Genomic DNA, 21409 nt, shown 5'->3' on the forward strand with positions numbered 1-21409 from the left:
TCTTCGACGCAAGGGCATCCATTAATAACGCGTTTCATTAAAAAACTTGTCACTTAGTGTCCTTCAGTTCTTTGTCGCGGGGAGGATTTACTTGGGAGAAAGTCCAAAATAAATTAATATAATCTGCCTGATCGAAAATAAAATACTCAAGAAGCGTGAGCCCAAAATGATCCATCACAGGAAAATGGGTAGTTGTATATCTACAAGAAGTATTGAATTTTTCTAGATTATTTAAGACAAAACTAATGTGTTAAATAAAAAAGCGTACTATCGTATGCGATGTTATGCGATACATTTTTGGAGCCTAAAGTGTAGTTAAAGACCATCATGATTTGTCATATAGATAAAGTATCGAGCTTGATTTTTGTGAACTTGCATCCTCTAATACAATCTATGCACAAATGAAATGTATACATGAATACATAGATAGATGCTGACGTTTGTAAATGTAAGTTAACTCCATCATATATAGATTTTCTTATCATTACTGAAAAAATATGCAAAAGTTTACGCAGTAAGTTAAAAAGTTATAAGTTACCAAGTCAGAATCGTGAAGGCGGCCGGCATTTGACTGAGGCTAAATTGGCTTTTATCCTTAGGTCATTAGTAGGTTATACCAAAAATTTATCCTGAAATATACGACGAAATCATTCCAGAACTAAATAAAAATAATAATCAAAACAAGGAATATTTATGTCAATCTCTCTAAATAAAATCCTCATTGCGTAATATAAAATGCGTAATCCTTAGCTACTTGTATCTATCGTTTCAAAATAGATTCAAATATCTAGCCTTTAGTATGATATATTTAAAGAAATAAAAGCGTTTCGGCTCACTGAGCCATCATCTGGTCTTGTACGCGATGAAAAAATTTGTGGAAAAGTGCTACGACATTTTATTTTTTTTTAATATGTCAAACTTCCACCAATTGAAACCTGAATCTGTTGAACTTACTTGAATATGATTTCAAGGTAATGAAAAACAGTCCGCGTCTTCCATATTTATTCATTTGTTTACTTCAACAATTAATTTATAAATTAACTGTGAAATTCGCAAACTGTTCTTCATTGCTAATATGGAGCCCTTCCACCACGTATAAGCTTCACGTTTCCATTAAATGATTCCAAGGTTGGAAGGTGGGATGATAGAAGCTGAAGAAAGGGCGGGAGAATGGTGGAATGGGGGAGAGGGAGTGGAAGAAGCGAAAGAAGGAGAGGGGGTAGAACTTGAGGGAGCGGGCGGTCGGGTTAGCAGGGAAATGAATCGACCGATTGGAGTTGACATTCCGGCAGAACAGATTCAGTTTAGGGACTCAAGAAAGGACGGTTGATGGGGACCATGAAGGGGTTGAACGAGAGGAAAGGGGAGCGTTCGGTTTTCGCGGGGGTGGAAGAGAAGGTGGGGAATTCTGGGAAGGCGGAAGGGTCGAGTTTTGGAGGCAGAAGATGGATGAAGAAAAGCCAGAGAAATGATTCTAATGTGAAGGCTTTGGAAGAATAAAAAAGGAATCGATTTCGAATGCGGACTTGTAAAGAAGCTTTTCGAGGATATTAATGCGTGACGTCTCACCCTCGCGGCCTCGGACATAATAAACAACGAGAAAAATATTCGAAGAGCGAGCGATTAGAATGCATGAACGACTCATCCGTGAAGTTGCGATAAGGCGTTATTCTTTCACTGCGGTAATGATCCACCCTCTCGCCGCGTCATCGGGGACGGAAAAAAAAGAAAAATTATCGCGCTAATTTCTGTGCCACAGAACACGGTGGTGGAAGAATTGTCACTCCCCTGCTTTTACGATTGTCCTTTGAAGCATGATTTATTAATTAAAAAATAATTTACCGATAAAATATTCAATAATCCCACGGTATACAGCGAATGACATCTTCAGACGAGACTTTATTTGTCAAAGTATTTTCCAGACACTAGAAGATAATCTAAAATACATTTTCCGAAATAATCATCGTAAATTATTTAGGAGAGTGAATCAAGTAAGTATTTCAAGAAGAACGTAGATCTTAAGCACGTTCAAATTGTTGAAGCATAGGTATTGAAATATTTATTAATCTGATTTTCAAGGACTACTGATCATAAAAAAATAATATCCATGATCACAGCGAAATAATACCCACTCTACTTGCCCAGATATCTAAGATATGTATAATGATATACCTACCTATAACATAAGAATATTCGGTTTGTGTTAGACGCTTAAGGAATTGATAATTTTGACTTTAGGTTATATTTGAGAAAAGATAGAACATTCAACGGTTATTTCATTCCCTTAAAGGTACCAGCTTGGCTACGTGGCTGTTCCCACTTAAAGTTGTAATAAGAACTAACTGAGTGACTGATTTCAGCTTTCACAATCCGATAGCTATAGCTAACGATGCATTCAGTGATGATACGAGGTATATTTCGTGTTAATAATCTTAGACATATTTTAATTAGATTTAATCCGAACAGATAGAAAGAGGCGACTTAAGGCTATAAACCTTCCCCGCAAAGATCACAAAGCCAACAGGCGTGCCGCCTTTTAAGCCCAAACGGTTAACCATCCCCAAACCATCCCGTATAAAGGTCCCAATTAACAAAAACCGACGAGAGAAATTTGTCTCCTTCCTTTGTCTAATCCTTTCTTTATCCCGATCCGGACGGACATTTATCAGAACGCACAAAACGATTTAACAAGGGGAGCGAGGACTGTGCCACCGCTTCCACCTCTTGGATCACAAAATCCCACAAATCGGCCAAAAGAGAGGGCCTCTACAATGCGCCGCGCTATTCGGCCACACGAACCGAAATCCTCTCGTCAAAGTCGATTACCCACCTCTCACTGTCACGAGGCACGCGCGAGAGAGTGGGAAAGATATTCCAAGTAAGGGGACGGCATAGAGGAGCCCCAATAGGGTAGTTTCCTTCATCAGAGAAAACGAAAGGCATTGATTGCGATTCGTTACCCACCATTAGTGCATTCATAATATGCAAATTATTTGGTTTTAAAAATCCCAGTTTAGACGAATGTTAATGGTCACTTTTAACCTCATTTGAAAAAGATTGGCGCCCATGCGATGCCACTCCACGTGACGTCACAGGGACATAGATGCCATACGAGCAGTTAGGAGTTTTACATCGTCTCAGATTATCAATGCACATAGCTCAGGGAAACATCTCTTAATACTCACTTATTAAAATTGCCTACGGTCGGAAATTTTCCTTCGTTTGATAGGGTATTAATAATCCTTATTTAAACCAAGCGATACCTGCTAGCTGAGTACTCTGCCACCTGCTAGCAGCCTGCATCCTAGCGGCGCTCATAGTATCGCACCAAGGTGGCCTTACACGGCGGCAACTGGAATCTGAACGGCGTCACACGGGTTTTTCCCAGCATTCATACTTAGCCGTCGCGTTTTCGCGCGCTTGAAAATTTTCACTTTTAATTTAATCGCGAAAAATAGATGTCATTTAAAAATCTTAAAGTGTTAAATAAGTACTTCAGGTGTAATAATCTATCAATTTAGGCAATTAAAAAAAAGAATGCCACCCTAATCTATCCTATTGAAGGGAGGTTTCTCTAGCCTCTTCTATCGCATTTTAATTGGCTTTTAAAAATGTCCGCACCTCGGTGATGTGTGCAATACGACACAATTTTTTCAAACATTTTGCATCATAATGTTTGTAATTGCGAGGAATAGCATTACAGAGTTATGGATTTGATAAACATCATCATCATGAATGTAAATTACGGTTGACACCCCTAATTATATTTTGTTTCGCCGTGAAACTCGGATCAATTTGCCGCATTTTTGACGATATGTCTTTCTATCTCACGGAAAAAGGAGAGCTAAGTGACGTTCAGAGTAAAGAAATTAACTTCACGATTACTTTAATACCAATGCAGGTCTTCCCAATTCGCACCGAGAGTTTTAACCAGCCACAGTAACTAGCGTTGTCTTTCTCGAATATTTTGTTGATCCATCAATAAACTAGTTCTTCTCAGGAGCACTGACGGTACCTAATTTCAACTTATACGTGAGACCTCTTCAAGGGAACCTCTCCATGGGTGCACTGCACTGAAATATGCCCTAGCATACGAATTAAAATTGGGCAAGAGTCAAAGAAAAATCACGGTAAGAATCCTAGTTGCAGTCCCTCGTGTTGCACGCCTTGCCGAGTCTCAGATATTGAAGGGAAAGAGAGGAAGATGTGCGAGAAACATCGATCGCCCTTTCGCCCCATAAAAAAAGGTGACGTCGTGAGACGAGGAATGAGCGATCCGAGAGTGACGGGTTGAATTTATCGAGCTGGGGCGCCAATGTACGCTTCAGACCAGAAAATTGTTTATGCATCCGTCGCCTGCGGGGATTTTTCCACCGGGAAAGAGGGAAAGGAGCGGGTGGGGGAATAAAAGGGTTGGGACGGGAGGGAGATATAAAAATCAGGAAGGGTGACGAACGCGAAGAAATAAAGGAGGACCACAGAGAGGAACAAGCAAGTAGGGAGCCATATAATACCAACCCCTAGCCCTTGCAGAACGGGTACGACAAACGGGAACTTCAAATTGTTTCATTACAAATAATACAATCCTACTAAATAATTGCGTTTGACGCACATGGCGATAGCTTCCGTTGTCTCGAGCGTGACTTCATGGAATCCACCTAAAAGTAGAGAATGGCGTTCCACGTCGAAGCCTAGGTCGTACAGTATTAAATTTATTTGAAATGACAAAGTTTTTTATATTCCATTACGGTAGCTTCCTTTCTCAGTTGGATTTATTTATTCTTCCATATTTCTTTAATTAGCAATCATTTTTCTTCGCTTCTGTATTAAAATGCGATTAAAAATTCCCAAAGCACACCAACCTTATATTACAATCTTATATACTACAAGAGATTGAATGTCAGCATTAAAATTTTTTGTTAAATTATAAAATATTATAATGTGATTTTTGATTCTTAAAACGATCAATGCACCAGCACTAGTTTTCGAATGGAATATTTGCAAGGGTCAGAGTTAGGCCATGATTGATTTATCAGTAAAAATTTATATCACGAGAGAGTGGTTGCCATTTTAAAAATCTATTGTTACATGTTGCGTACGTTTGAAGCCCTTAAAAGTAGGTATCATTTGAACTTCTCTCAGCGAACACATTAAAGTCCCTGAACAAATGTAGTTAATCAAACAAATTGAAGAAAGGAAACAGTAAAGTGTAGACATGATTAAAAAAGATAACTGGAGATGTAAGAGAAATAAGAAAAAATTCCACCGAACAGGGAGTAGTTTAATGTTTATGCGTCCGTTCCCTGCAAGGATTTTTCCACCGCAGAGGAAGGATGGAGTGAGAGGGACAAAATAAAGGGTTTAGAAGACGAGATGGATACAAATCGGGGTATGTGGTGAACGTGAAGGGATAAAGGGAGATCGCTTGGGAGGCGGTAGGGAACCGTGGAATCCCCACGTCAAACGGGAAAGCGACACGGAAACCCAAGCCCTCTCCTCCGCCTGCGGGGCCCACACTAAAATACCAGATAAATCCAGACAATCCACTCCTACCCACTTGATTCCCTGCCCTCCTCCCCGAAGACCCTAAACACTATCCTCTTCCTTTAACCCCATCCACCCTAACCCTCCCCCCGCACACAGCGAAAAGCCAAAACCATCCCGAGGTCCCTTGCCGCGTCACGAATGGTTGCACTCCTCTGATGACACCCTTAACGAACGCAGACAGCTCTGGGATGTCGAGCGAAAATAGGGATGGGAAAGAGGGGGTCGGAAAGGGGTTGAGAAGGACAAAAAGGGGCGGTATCCAGGTTCGTTTGTGTGGCTATAGGGTGTTCCGATGGCTCGATCAATCGAAAATGACATAGATGCATATGCATTTCCGCCGGCAATGTCGTGGTGACAATCGATTTCGAATACAGGCGTCGATATCTTCGATTTGATAGTCGATCGTCCACCATTTTTCGAATTTAAAACGGCATTTTCGTCCAATTTTTCAAAGGTCACTCGACTGCCCACAATAATTATCGATTTTCAATATATCCTACGATTAATAGGAACGATGGACGGTTCTTCAAAGCGATGGACTTTTACAATCTAACGCAATTGTTTACCATCTGTAATCGATGGTCGATCGATAACTTTTAGTGAAGAAGTCGACTTTTACGGTTCATTACCCTTTGAATACCATCAATTGGCATTTTGAAATCGAAACAGTGAAACTATTACTAATCATTGATATCAGAGACCATAGATTAATTTCAGCTATCCATTGGAAAAAGCTAATCGCAAAAGCGGAGGTGTGTCGAGATGGTCGTGGGAAAAAATGCGGTCGAAGGCTTGGGAAAGAAGGGACACAATAAGGAATACCGGTTATCATTAAGTGAAACTATTCTGTAACGTCCTTTACATTTTACTATGGTTTTGGGCTACATTCGTTCCGCGTTTCCGTCGTCTTCTTCAGCCCATATGGACGAAACGTTAACTGAATAAATGCCTAACATTGATAGATGTGTCAGAGGAACTGAAAACGAAGTCTCTTTGACGACAAAACTCCAATAAAACTTGACGAAAGCCGAATAGAGAAATTTGAATCCGGCATCTCTCGAATCAACCATAACACTAACTATTTTCGATTCATAACGCTGAAAATGTTCAATTTTTCATCTTGAGAGAGAGGAGAAAAACGGGAACCTAAAATCTGACAGGTTGAAAAAATTGATAAAAAGATAGAAGAGTTCATTGGTACATTACCTTTCCAAGTGCTTCACAATATCCTCGTAAGCAGCTCTGCAGTTCTCCCAAATGCCGGATCTGATGCGATTGCACATGAAATGGAATGAGAAACGATGGTGAAAATGAGAATAATGAATTTGACTTATTAAGGCTATGGATATACTAGAAGCACTTGCATAAAAATATAAAATGGAGAGAGCAAATATTTCATGTACCACTGAAATTTCATGTTTTCTGCTCCTAATGAGTGGTGTAACTATGCGGGGGATGAGGGGATAGATTCCCCTTCCCCCCAAAGCCTTAGAGAAATAAAAAAGTATTTTAAACTATTGTCTATTTTTTACACATAATCCCACACACTGCAACTGCTTTAAGTTAAATTTTAAGTGCCAAAATGATGTAAAATATATTTCCAGGCATATCATTTTTCAAAAATTTTACCGGAACCACCGTTGCCTATGGGTGGATATCCTCACCCCCAGGCTCCTTCATCCACCCCCAAAGCATATTCCTAGTTACGCCCCTGCTCCTAGTAAATAATGGTTACCTAACACTGACTAACATTAAGTACATATATGCATATAATTTTTATTTTCTTGCTCATAAAATTAGTGGAATCATTTTTTACAGAGCAGCGCCAGTACGATAACTGATAGTCTCACTCCGCTGGAAATGTCATGACAACAGAAGAGCAAGGAAATGCTAAATGTTGAAAGGGCAAAAAAAACGTGCCAGCCAACCCTACGCCGCAGTATGTATTTGACGCGATAAAAAAATAATTTTTCTCCCTCTTATGAACATGACTCACACGAAGAATAGACTTGAAAACATTTTATCATCACACAAATGAGACGGGAAAACAATAGGGGAATATTTCAGCAATAAATAAATGAATCGTCCCAATTATTACTATTGCCACAGAAAAAATACAGCTTGCCAACATAACGGTTTAAGAGCAGAGACACTCGGAAAAGAATTATGACTAACTGTTCTGACGAAATATGATGAACAGATGGCAAAAAAATCTCAACGCATTTCGGAGAAAGCCATAAGAAAGAACTTATTCGTTCATGTATCAACAATCAACACATTCTATCGCCATCGTTTTACCCTGATCCATGGCATCATCTTCTTATGCGTCAAAACTAAATCTGAAAAACTCTGATCCTCAAATTCAAGGCATATTCCCGAGTTTGAAAAATATTCCGCATTGAATACGAAACTCGGAATATTTTCCTTAGTTATGGAAAATGATTCCTCAATTAAAAAGTAATGATCAAATAAACAAATGAACCGTCCCAATTATTTTTACTGCTCCCCAACGCCGCTTTCGAGAGCAGTGTTATTTAATGTATTCCACTCCTCCCTACCGCGCGAGGATTCCAAATCCCTGACACACCTCTTCATTTTAGCGGCGCGGACGCGAAATCCAAATTTTATTTCCGCCGCCCTGCGCTCTCGCTCCCGAAAACACATTTGATCATTCAGACGTGGCTCTTTTTCCAGTCCACGGTCAAATCGCCGCTCTCCTCCGCGCACAATTCACTGGACAACTGATTCACGAATTCAATGCGACGAGTCGGCGAAAGCACACGCCACAAAGGAAACTGCCACGACCCCTTCGTCCACAAACGCCTCGGTGAATCATTATTGTTTTTTATATAAACCGAGCGATTTGAAAAAAAGGGGGTCATAAACCCTTTATCTCGACCTCCCCCTCCTCGGTAGTTTCACATTTATTTCGCAAATTAATCCACCACATTATTGCCACCATTTTATCGTCAGTTTTTTAATGCGTCATCTCAGCCGTCGAATTTGTGACTGTATGGGTTGGCGCTATACATAACAGGTTCTCTCTGGTCCTCGGAAAAATTGCAAAAATGTTACAAAATATGTGTAAAGTATTCCAGGAAATATTATGCCGGGCGACTACGTCACTTTTCCAATGCTTACAGAAGACGAACAAAAAATAAAATTTGGTGAATTTTGGAGGACTGGTAATTTCTTTAATGATAAATGAAATACCACCGCGTATTTCGTAGAGCTTCCGGAACCTTTATTGCGATAGGATCTGATCAAAAGATTGAAACATAATAAAACGACTCTTGGCGGTAATAGATCGCTTCAGCAAAGTTAAATTAAAGACTTGGTTTATCTAGAACATATCGGTGCACTTCTAAAGGAAGCTTACATATGAAGACTATTTCAACATATTGTGAATACTGAATACGAAGTAATGCGTAAAACATTTTTTCAATGATAATATTTAATGAAAAACTCAAATATATATGCAAATTTAATCTCAAAATATCATACCGTGCTCGATTGAAAACTAATTTTTAGCTCTTGTGGTGTCTTAACTTGGGATTAGGTCCTCTTGCTACGCTTTGGTGTACGATGTCGTCACAGCAAAAATATGCCGGACAACGCAACAGTATAGTCGTGACGTCCCGAAATGTATCATGAATGACTGTTTTGACGAAATATGACAAATAGATGGCAGAACATGCTCAACGCTTTCTTGATCATGCATTAAGAAAGGCCTGATTCGTTCTTATACAAACAATTAATTGTAATTACTATTTATATTTGCCATATGTATCACCCTTATTAATGGCGTCACCCTCTTCTATATAGAAGCATAATCTGAAAAACCCAGATACTCCGCTTCAAGGCAAATCCTGTGATTGAAAAATATCTCGCATTGGATAACAAACTCATGAGGTATTCCTACCACTTCATGAACAATTATTTCTCAGTACACTGCGATAGTTAACCGGAAAACCTTGTAAAAGTGTGGAATTCATGTAACAGTGATTAACTAGGAGAATCATGGTATTGAAATCCAACGTAATGGGCAGATATAAGAGCGTTGTCAATAATAAAAATTTACAACCCATCTGAACACCAATCTTCATAATCAGCGAATTATATGCTCATAAAGAAAATATTTCTGAGTCTCACAATAAAAAGCCAATTGATCACTGAGAAAATTCATGAAGAGATCATTATAATCTCGTTTTTTTAATTTTTCTTAGGTTTTGATTGGTGTGACGCCAAGGATAGAATTAGGCTAAATTCAGACTTCAAGAAAACGAACTTCCAATCACATGAAAGCCCTACTTTTGTTTGATGAGGAAGACTTTTTATTTCAGGGGGCTGTCTTTTGATTCACCTTAGAAAGAGGGGATGCGATTAAAGGAAAATCCGTGCAATGGGAAGACGCAAATTAAAACAAAATCCAAATGATCAACGGCTTAGCTTTTGATGCCCACCCATGAAGGAGACGGAGCGGATGAAAAAATTATTGCCGTCCCAAAAATGTGGCAGGAAATGAAAAACTCAATTCCTTTGACGGATTGATGTTTTTCAACGCGTTCGTTAGCGGAAAACGACAAGACAAATAATGATCGAGATGATGGAAAAAAAGGGAACCTTAACTGTCTTTCACTCGGACCGAATTTTTAAATAATTGGGGGAACGAGGCGACGGATAGGGGGATGGGCAGAGGGTGCTGATTAACTACTGAATCATCACGTGTCCCAGAGCCTATTCAAAAAAATGGAGGGGTGCTTGGAGAACGATGTGTGTATTGGGGGAAGAGGGGTACAAGACGCGTGGGGTACGCTGGGAAGGGAAACATCAAAGGATAAGACCGCTCTCTGGCGTCGATTAGCGTCTTTCTCTTTATAAACTCTACACGTTACTCCACATTCTAAAGTAGGCCCTATCCCGATACACTACCCCACAACCGTAGTAATTATTATTGTGATAAGACGATAACTTTTTAATTAAAAAAATTATTTCAATTTTATTCCATCACTGTATCATTACATATACACCACGACTTTAAATCATTTATGTATCCATATTTCACCAGAAGACTTTATTGCCATTAAAGCGTTATGATTGTTTACTGAAGGCGATCCCACCAAGAGGCAAAAGCATCCATGGTCACATGACGTTTCAATCTGGTTTGGAATCTATGAAATTTTTAAAAGACTTAAACGTTTAAGGAGCAATGAAAATATGCTATGAAAAATTCTTCCGTAGGCAACGCTGCGTGAAATGCTAAGAGACACTCCCAAGCTCGGCTTCCATGCTTTCTTCAACACTTTTCTTTTTATGGTAGGTACAATTTTTTGGAGGCACTTCAGTAAATTTGGTGCGCAGTATAAATAATAAATATGCGCAAATACTATCTTTATGATTATATTTCTCGCAATGAAAAAGTTTCTTTCGTTGGCTAGATAGAAAAAAAAGTTTAGCATGTACGGATATAACGTACACCACGCATGTGCATACCAGCATAAAGGAGAAATTCTCGTTGGTAATAAAATAAGCAGAACATTTCTGCTGTACGATATTGACCAAGCACTAAAAACGATATTATTCTTCAAAATATTCACGACTCCCAAAGCGACTGAATAAAATCTTGGGTACGGAGATGTACTCTTTCCTTTAATTGTCATCTGACCGTGAATCGTTCCAACGATCGAGTTTTTCCAGGACACTAATCCAGGGCGTAAGGTGAATAAATGGGTCTCGGAGCCATATCGATCCGAGTCCGAACGATATCTTTAAATGCTTCAAGATCTTATCATCGGTGTTAAATGAAAAGATATGACCAAAACCACTGGTTGTTAGGAAAGATATCATTAACTGCTCGAATCCATCTCTGAACGCTACCCAAAATCGTGGAATCATAGTAAAACAAACCTCTTGAAACGATACGAATGACGAAAACAAAACACGTCAAAGGGAAAATCAAACAAAATGTGGAGGGAAACAGTTTATTGACCTCATAAAACCGAAAACGACAGATGGGATGGGAGGGAGCGATCCAAAAATATCCCACAATGATTCGTGGAAATCAAAGATAACTTCACAGTGCTATCATTTATCGATACGTTTTAAATATAGGATTTTCGTTTGGCACAGTCGCAGAAATGCTGATACAAAATGTCCCTAAGCATGAGAAATCATATTTAGAAATTATTGAACGTCTCTAAGAAGGTTCCGTGGATTTCCATTAGTTTATCTAAGGTTGACCTCATTGAAGACAAACCTTTCAAGGGAAAGATAAGGCAAAATGTGTTCGCCACAATCCAATTTTGAGTGCCGCGCAGTTAAAACCGAATCAAATGTTGTTTTTTCCACGGTTAGTGCAATACGAGTACAAAACTTACGCCACGCTAAAACGCTCCAGATCTAATCCACATTTTTGCCTCCCTTTTTTGGTTCACAGCTGGTGTTTTCAGCTGATGAGGTACATTCCCCGTGAAAATAGACTATAACTCGGGGTGAAAGACAACGAAATCGAATAAGCAAGAAAAATTCCACTTCAAAACAAAAAAGCGATAACATTTGGTCATCATAAAAGATCATATCAATTGGTCATCATTCGTCTTATGGAATTTTTCATTCACAGACCTCACGCGAATGAATCACTGCTAAGGGCTCGCAGGAGAGGATCCTTTTGGAGTAGTATGTAGACGCGAATGGAAAATGGGTAACAGCTTTGTGGGAATATCACATGTAGCTATAAGTCCAGGGCGATACCGTTCAGGAAAATGAGACAGAAGGTGGAGGATTGAGGTGATGTACGAAGCATTTGACCCCTCAATATGTGGAGATATTCGGGTAGAGAGAAAGAGAAAATCCCTTTACGTGGAGAAGAGAAAAAAAGCAACAGGGAGACGGAGGCTTAAAAGGCGGAACGAGTCGGGGGAGAAAAGAGCGCTCACAATAAAACAAAGGAGGCACGAGGAGCGAACTGATAAATCACATGGAAGGGAAATAAAAGTCGCCTCGAGACTACGGTTTGGGTAATTGGACAAAGCTGCGGTTTACGAAAACCACGCCACGCAGAACATTCCCTTGCGACTGGAGCACACCACAAGGACCCTTTACATCTGGCGAGTATCTTAGGTAAGGAACCAACTCCAGGGGAGCAGGAGATACAAATGGGGGAAAAGAAAGATAGCAATCCTTAATCCACAGAATATTTCTCCTTACCGAGTTGAGACGACCCATAATGAATATTATTTATTTCAGATGAGTAGACCTTTAATTTACTTCAAATGGTAATCAAGCTCGTTCTTTTAAAAGCCGAGAATTATTTCTAATCGAATCAAAATAACTTGGTGTGTGATGCAAATAGCTGCACGTATCTAACATCTTTGCTGTTAAATGATGAAAATTCTTCGAGGTGGACTCACATGCTGAAAAATCTCACTTCCCATAAACGGATAAATTAGTGCAATATTTACTTAGGCATATAACATTTAGTTCTATTGATGGGGGAAATGATGCCTTTGGTATCCTCAAATAAGTAGTTTTCATCAAAGCTTTGAAGATTGGGCTTGCGTTGTTTTGGTATTGTAGGCTTCAATTATTTAGACACTTTTCAACATTAAGTCCCGGAAAACTATTCACCACTGGTCAACAATCCTAAGATTGGTTTGACGCAGCTCTCCACTCAATTCTCCTATCTTTTCAAACCTACTTATTTCTTCTCTTTCACATTCTTCTTTAATTGTTCCATGTATTTTGTTCGAGGTCTTCCTTTTCCGTTCTTGCCATCCACTTGTCCCTCGATCATCAGGCCATCGTGTCTCAAGATGTGGCCTATAAGGTTGTTCCGTCTTCTAATTGAATTTTTCATGAGACTTCTCTTCCCTCCTACTCTTCTGAGGACTTCATCATTACTAACTCGGTCGATCCATTTGATCCTCATCATTTTCCTGTAGCTCTACATTTCGAAGGCCTCTATCCCTGCTTGCTCCACTGCCGTCATTGTCAATGCCTCACTTCCTTATAGGAGCATACTCCAAATTTAGGTTCTTACGTAAACTATTGTACTTATCTTAGCGCATTATTTTATTAATAGATTATTGAATAGAATATTTTATGAATTATTAATAGAATATTTTATTAAGGCTTTCAATGAAGAGCACTACATAAGTTTTCCTTTCACACTGTCGGCGCGTTCCTCTTTTCCGTTCCCTCTAATATAACCAGTCAACCCTTTAGCGTCCCCACTGGATGGAAAGCGCACTTTACGTCATAAACAACGCCATCTCGATCTCCTTTTCAGTCGCCTGTTTCCTTCCTCGCACCACGTCTTCCGGCAGCGACTACATTCAGGAGGGGAGGACGGACAGTTGGCCTGGGGAGGGGGAACCAACTGGGACGAGGAATTAAGGAAAAGAAGGGAGACAGGACTCGAGAGGGTGTGAGAAAGACTTGAATTACGAGAAAAATTGAGGAGGAGGCGAAAAAAAAGAAGTGTTATAAATCTCGCAACTTGATTATCATTTTCCTCACTTCCATTTTAATTAAAATGCAAATATTCCGTACAAGGGATTAGCGGATGTATGAAAGATGTCACAGCGGCTGAGGACTTTTTGGGGAATAAGGAAGGGTCCCCCTCTCTTAGCGCCGTAAATTCCTGTATTTTTTACCGCGGAAATAATGGTGTGGACGAGAGGAGGGGGTGAGGTTTTGGGAAGGCCGAGGGAAAAAGACTCGGAAATCCTCCATTAATTCTGGCAAGTTTTCTCGAAGGAATAATTTCGTCCGATGCCTGTTGCAAATTTTAAGCTCTCATTCCCCGGCCAGACCGTGCGATAACCAGTGTAACTGATCAAAAAATTGTTAAATCCCCATTCCCCGTTCTCACAAAGCCACTTATTCCGGTGATAAATAATTCATCCCCGACTTTCCGACGTGGGAAAGGAATTATACCCGAGGAATAAGAAGTTTATTGATAATCTGTCCCTCCGCGATGAAAGCCGTTTCAATCAAGTCTTCTAATAACAATCCCAGCTTCCGACTATTTTTTGCGACAAATTCATCCCTTTTGTTAAATTTTAAACGGATAAATTTTATGGTAACATTAAATAAAATTATAATGCCTACAAAAGACTTCACAAGAAAGAATATACGAGTTTGGTTTTGATATCTTTTCCCTTAAAAAGGCAGAACATGTATTTCACGCCATTTTTACGCACATATTTCATCAGAACAAGATAAATTCGGAAAAAAACTAACCTAATTAGACTAAACCAGTTCGTTGGTTTGATATACCTCTAAGGATTTTTATAATTTTAGGGAGTTAAACTGCTTTCACATGAATTTTCACACCAGGAGAATGACCATTCAAATTAATTCTTTAGTACTTTTTTGCCTAATATACACCAATTGTATTTACTTAAGAGAGAGAAACAGTACCTATTATATTCACGGAAGTACATCCATCAAACGATAACGCGTCAAGATTGTTATTAATCTTCGGATTTTCACCTAACCCTAGTCATCAACGCAAAGAATAAAAATTGATTTCTCTTAGAGAAAAATGCTGGGATATCTGAGAACTAAATCTTCCTCCCTCCCTCTTTCTTTTATGGCAGATAAAAAATGGGGTAGAAGTGATATAGAACGGAAACGTCAACTTGGTCTTTAAAAAGAAAGAAAAAAAAAGCATTTTCGCACTGCTCCCCTTCGTTCCACAGACCACGACCCCCACTCAGGGGACAAATCCTTCCTTCCCCTGCCTCACAACATCACCATCGTGGGTAATTCGATTTTTTTTCCAAAATGCCTTCACATCTCAGGGGCACATTGGGTGGGAGAGGGGGCGACAGAGAGAGGTTTTTTTGCGGCTAAAGAAATCTCGGGAGAAGAGAATTAGAGATGAAGTGAGTAAAGGGCGTTGAAGAGTAAATAAAAACACCGAGAGCGCTCCGGAAGTAAGGGTCAATCGCTGAACTATTTCCTTGGAATATTTTAACCACTGTGTCAATGTTAAAATCGAAAAATGGATTCTTCGCGGAAAATTCTTGAATGAACTGAAGTATTGTTCTTAATTAGTAAATTTTCAAAGATAGTTCATTATTTGAAATCGTTTCAGACTAGACGTGGAGGAAATGCGATGATTAAAATACGAACAACAAATTCTAATTTCCACATTTCAATATTTAACAGCACCACCGACCATGATGGTTACACCAAAGCTTAAAAATAACCATCAGAGTGTCGTAACCATAGTCGGTAGTGGAGTTATATATACTAAAGTGTGAAAATGAGCATTTGTAGTTAGTATTTTATCATGATGATAATTATTTATGAGGCTAGTCTCCTATTGGAAGATAATATATATCGATAGTCATTTATGCAGTCAATTTATGTAGGTACTTACACGAGATAAAATATTCTTTACACCATAATCAGAGGGTAAAGGTACGATCTAACCATAATTTTACCGCAATTAACGGGAAAATTCTTCTATTTCTAGCACTTATGATAATCAAGAGCCTACCAAAAATCAAAAAAAAACTGTTATCAGTGCTTAAATTACCTCCCCGTGATCTCAAGTGAGATCACTTAAAAATTAACAAATTTTAAGGTAAAGCTTGAATATCAAATACACAATTTAAAGCGAAAATTATTAAAATCACATGTGGATACAAGAGAATTATAGCTAATAGATATATCATTGAGGTTAGGTATGTAAATACACAGACAGATAATAACGAAATCTGTTAATTTTTAAGTTATCTAATGTGAGATCATCGGGAGGTGATGGGTTAGTATCAAAAGCTACCTTCTTATCACAATTTTCCATAAAATATCCACTGATTGAACAATACTTCCAGAAAGGGGAAAATTCTTCGTAGATACCCGTAATAGAGATAGATACCCCTTCGTAGATACTTCCAGAAAGGGGAAAATTCTTCGTAGATACCCCTAAGACACGGGTGTATTGCAGGGGATGCCCACACAGTTCACCGATTTACTGCCTCGCATCGTCAACAAAGCAGCGGGAGTGGGGAGGAATTGAGCACAGCGTCGGAGAGCACAGGGCTGCGAGAAAATTGGATAAGAGTGAGAGAAAAGGGACGAAACGTTGAGTGTAAGAGGATTTCTAACTCCCCCAAAGAGCTCTCGCCTTTTTCACTGGGGTTGAAGACACTCCTAGCAAGGGGCGAGAGAGAGGATAAGGTGAAGTCGGCAGTTAAAGAGGACGATATTTCCTTCCTTGTGATCGTCAACCTCACTTGTCCCCATACAAATCTTTCTCGCCCCGAGGCGAGACGGAAAAAAGAGAGAGGGCGAGAAACCGAGAGTTTCGAAGGGGGGCGACCGAGGATTAAGGTGACGACTTAAACGCCTACGGTGAAAGACAACGAGCATTCCCGTCTTTTTTCTCGACCCATTCCTATTGAAAGGAAACCCTTAAAAGGAAGGAAAGTGGCTCAGACAAATGTAATCGGCAAGGTTGTTGCCTTGCACGTTAGTAATACCGACCTAATCACGGAGCTTGGGAATGTGAAGCATTACATATTATCAGGGAATGCCAGACGACTAAAATCTATAGTGGTTTCGTGAGAAAATTGTAGCGAGGAGAAAATATTTTTCTCCCATTTTGTCCGTAAGAGAAAAAAGATCAATTATGCCGGGAATATTTAGCGTGAACAAACTATTTCATATAATGTAATAAATAATGTCATGTCAAAAATATGCCACCTTTGCGAATAAAGTTAACGGACATTTTCAAGAAGATAGGTATAGACGACTCATTCGTAACTTTTCTCTCTGTATCAACAAATATCATAATGATTAGAATAAGCAAAGAATTATATGTTGTCTGCATTATACAAGACCACTGCAAGTACCAGATTTATCGCAAATTAATTGTTTGCTAATAAATTGAAATGTATATTGAAATGTATACGTTGTTTCTTGTTTATAGGGCCAAAAGTGTACAACTTATTACCCGATTCATGTCTGAAAGTAAAAAATAATAACGTAATTATGAAAAATATTCAGTCTTGGTTGTTTAGAATGCAAAGTGTGGAGGATTTTTTTCTATGATATAATACCATGTAATATGTATACGTACTTGCTTCTATTCAAATGTTGTGCTTGCTTCAATTCAAATGTTTATATGTCAGCATGGCCCTATGTAAATGATGGTAGCCAAAAAACAGGTTGTCCTTAATGGCTACCTAAAGTTACTCCGTTTTATGTAATTAATTCTATTCTGTACTTTTATTTGTTGGAGTAATAAACAATTATATTATTGTTATATCCAATTTTAAATAAGCTTAAAAGAAATAATTTTCCCATCTAAATCCAAATGGTCAACACAGTCATTACCGAAACAGGAAAGTTCGTCTGATTAGCTGAAATTCAACCAGAGAGTTTCCTGGAAAGTTGTGAAGGCTTACGAAATTCAGCCCTGAGGATGCAATACGACTGGTATCCAGAAATTTCGGCAGCCATGAAGAAGATTACCCGGTGGAACACCCGAGTAGCCTTAACTGTCAGCATACGCTGAGAAAGCATCAGATGTCCTTGGTAGGCACTAAAAAACCCACATTCCGTCATCACTTTCTAAGACGGTGACGTCATTTACTCCCTGCGTATCCGTCTACCCACATCGTTTACCCCATCCCCACCAGTTTTCCCCGGCCGAAAAGAGACGAATCCTCACCCTCTTCGGCCCCTTTCCCCCGAAAACCGTCACCCTAGCGTCTGAACTACCCCCAACCCACCTTCTCCGGTTCGCCATCAATCGTCAGACGCCCTTTTATTTACTCTGCTGTTACAACAGTCGAACTTCCCCCCACTATCTCGCCAACACCCAGGACTCGGCTCCGTGTCTTAATGCCTCCGGATATCGGATTCGCCTCTCCTCCTTCTCCATTTTCGCGCAGTCATTAACTCGCAGCACACATCACGTTCTCGCTTCCGGACCGATGCATGCGGAGAGGTCAGAAAAAAAGTAGGCCCGCTCCCCTCCTGTCAAACAATCCCACGGAAAAGTAGTCGAGTTTATGCGCATTCACATCGCACCACGGCATGAAGTCGCGCGGGCGTGTCGCATGATGATGGACGAGTTGGATGTTGGGTGAAATATTTTAACTTCTTTCACACAGAGGATGGTGCAGAGCCCCAAAGTATACGTTCCACTTCTCCGAAAGAGGGATTGGATATTATAGCGTGGCATCACTGTCCTATCTCATCACAGAACATGAAATAACTTAATAAATTGAAAACTGCAAAACATTACTTATTTAATTATATACGAGATTTCCCTACTAACTGATTAAAAAAACTCTAATTTGACTACTCAGGCATTATTACTACTGCAGTTAAGATAATATTTCCCGCGCTAGTATTTGAAATACATGAAAGGAAACATTGAGAATGTACAAGAACTAGAATTCTGCTAGCGAGATGCTAACGGAGAAAATAGCATACTTGTATTGGAGAATACATTTAGCATAGTTTGCAATCTTATCATTACGTATTGATTGATTTTCTAATGATACTTTTCAAAGTCATGGACCGCATGTGTATGCAATAATCAAAATCAATCAAGTAATCCCAAATTCATAGTGGTCAAACAAAAACCCAACGCACGAATATCTTAAAATTACAGTTATTTATTATCATTTGTAATAAATTTATTATACTTAATATATTTATTTATAAGAGAGTAATACACACGAGAGTGATTCGCGCATCATCAAAAGTTACGGTAATATATTACCACTCGTAGTAAATTCATTATAATATACTAGTTCATAAGGGAGCAGCATTTCGAAAACAGTGCACCAACTGGATATAGGGTATAGAAATGTTCTCACCTTGCGATGGCGTCCATGCCCGGGATTCCTTGGTTCTTGATGACGGAGCCGTCGGCCCTTGAGGCTGCGGCGGCAGCGGCCGCAGCGGCCGCCGCCAAGCCGTGACTAGAGGCGGAGAGCGGGATGCCCGCGGGGGAGAGGATGGCCGTGGAGTGGGCGTGGGCGGCTGCAGCGTGCGCCGCCGCGGCGTGTGCGGCCGCCGCCTGCGCTGCCGCCGCAGAGCCCGGGTGGTGCCCGGGGTGGTGACCCGGGTGGTGGTGCGGGTGGTGGCCGCCCAGCTGCATGAACTGCTGCATGTGGTGGTTGAGGTGGTGGGTGGGAGGGTGGTTGTAGCCGTTGGCCAGCAGGGGAGACTTCTCCAGGCGAGGAGCATCTGAAAAGACAGAGAATAACTCAAGTTCAATTTTATATTTCAAAGAAATTTTTACCATTTCAATCACATGAAAATGCCTTCGGAAATATATATGATAGAAATATAAAAACGGATAGGCGCGGATGGGCCTAATACTAGAGCATACATAAGCCCATAGAATGAAACAATAAGTCTCCAATATTAAATACAAACGGAGAATAATCATTGGCTAACGTCGATTGTGAAATCAGCATGAGTAATCAGGTATTGAATCAGGAGGGTTTAAATGTAGAATCACGATGGAGACTTAAACGACTGATATCACGGCCAAACACGTGCGATTTAATTTTTAGTTAGATAATAAAGACATTTCTCCTTCCGCATAAAAATGATTATTAAAAAAGTAAACATAACTTAAGCATACTTACTATAAAATAAAATTTAAACCACAGATTTGTCGTACGAAGCGAGTACCAATGCATGAGATAATGTAAGCATGTAGAGTTCTTCTGAAGAATGAATGGATGATGGAAACATCGGCAATTCTGTAAAACTGCATCGAAGAAATATATTGAACCTAAAAATTTACGTCTTTTTACAATGATTGACATCAATTACGGACTTGAAATCACACTTTCTAACGGCCTACGCAAGTCTTGACTTTATAATAAGGTGAGGTCCTTCCAGGAAATCAAATTTGGCAAACGAAAAGATAGTGGGAAGTTCCTATGAAAACAATCAGTCAAGCTTCCCCGAAGCGTCCTTCTCTTCGCCACTTAAATTCAGGGTGATTGGATGGGATCGACCAATATTTCACACGCCCACGTAATCAAATAAAGAACCGCACGACCCACCCATCCCTCCCTACGCTGAAAGCCTCCGCGGACACAAATAAATTGCTAATTAACTGCCCTCAAATAGTTTGATTGCTTTCCCACCTGAGATAAGGAGGAGAACGCGCTACTAGCATGAGCTTCCAAGGTTCGCCCATCGTTCGGATGCGTGTCCAACCCCTCTGCCCACCCATGCCCGCAGAGAGAGCAAAAGCCTTTAGCCGAGAGGGAGCAGGGCGTGGCAATCATTAAGTGGGAATAAAAACTGCGCTAACACGAGGCCGAGAAGGACCTCCCATTAAGCGAGTCAGAGCCTCCGGAGACAACACCACGGATGGGACACACGTACAAGCGACCTGTTTCTCCTCCTCCTCGCGCCAAACTCCTCGCCTGACACCTCTAAAGCCTTCGTTCTGATGATGCGTGGGAGCTGCAAGGCTTGAAGGCCCAGGTGAGGAGGATGGAAGTGGGAAGGTCGCCTCATGGAACGATAAATGACAGGTAGGGCTATGTTCAGATTCTACTTATGTCCGCAAGGAGTATCATTCTTGAGCAGTGGCAAATAGTTGTTCAACCAATGCAGGTGTTACATTGTGGAAGTTTTACGTATTGAGATAAAAGGCAGTTGCATGTTTCCAAAATTATTTTATTACGTGCGATGCGTTTCGGCTCACATAGAGATAATCAGATAGAGATCATCAGCTTTAGATATAAGTATGGAGGAGTATATTCCTTCAACAAAGCGAGCAATGCGTGTCATTAAAAGAAAATTTTAAGTAATTGATGTTTCCAGCTAAATGTTCCCAGTTTCGAAGTGCACGGGGGCATTT

General features: G+C 40.0%; 1 protein-coding gene across 1 annotated transcript in view; it reads right to left on the reverse strand.

The window, feature by feature from the left end:
- Positions 1 to 21409, reverse strand: part of LOC124158166 (transcriptional regulator ovo) — a 773475-nt gene that overhangs the window by 376909 nt on the left and 375157 nt on the right. Inside the window, exons 4-5 of the mRNA XM_046533350.1 lie at positions 19395 to 19767; positions 6754 to 6813 (exon numbers count right to left, since the gene is read on the reverse strand). Of these exons, the coding sequence (XP_046389306.1) occupies positions 6754 to 6813; positions 19395 to 19767 (433 nt within the window). The remainder of the gene's footprint in view (positions 1 to 6753; positions 6814 to 19394; positions 19768 to 21409) is intronic.

The sequence above is a fragment of the Ischnura elegans genome, chromosome 4 (assembly GCF_921293095.1).
Source record: "Ischnura elegans chromosome 4, ioIscEleg1.1, whole genome shotgun sequence".
In the NCBI taxonomy this organism is placed as follows: Eukaryota; Metazoa; Arthropoda; class Insecta; order Odonata; family Coenagrionidae; genus Ischnura; species Ischnura elegans.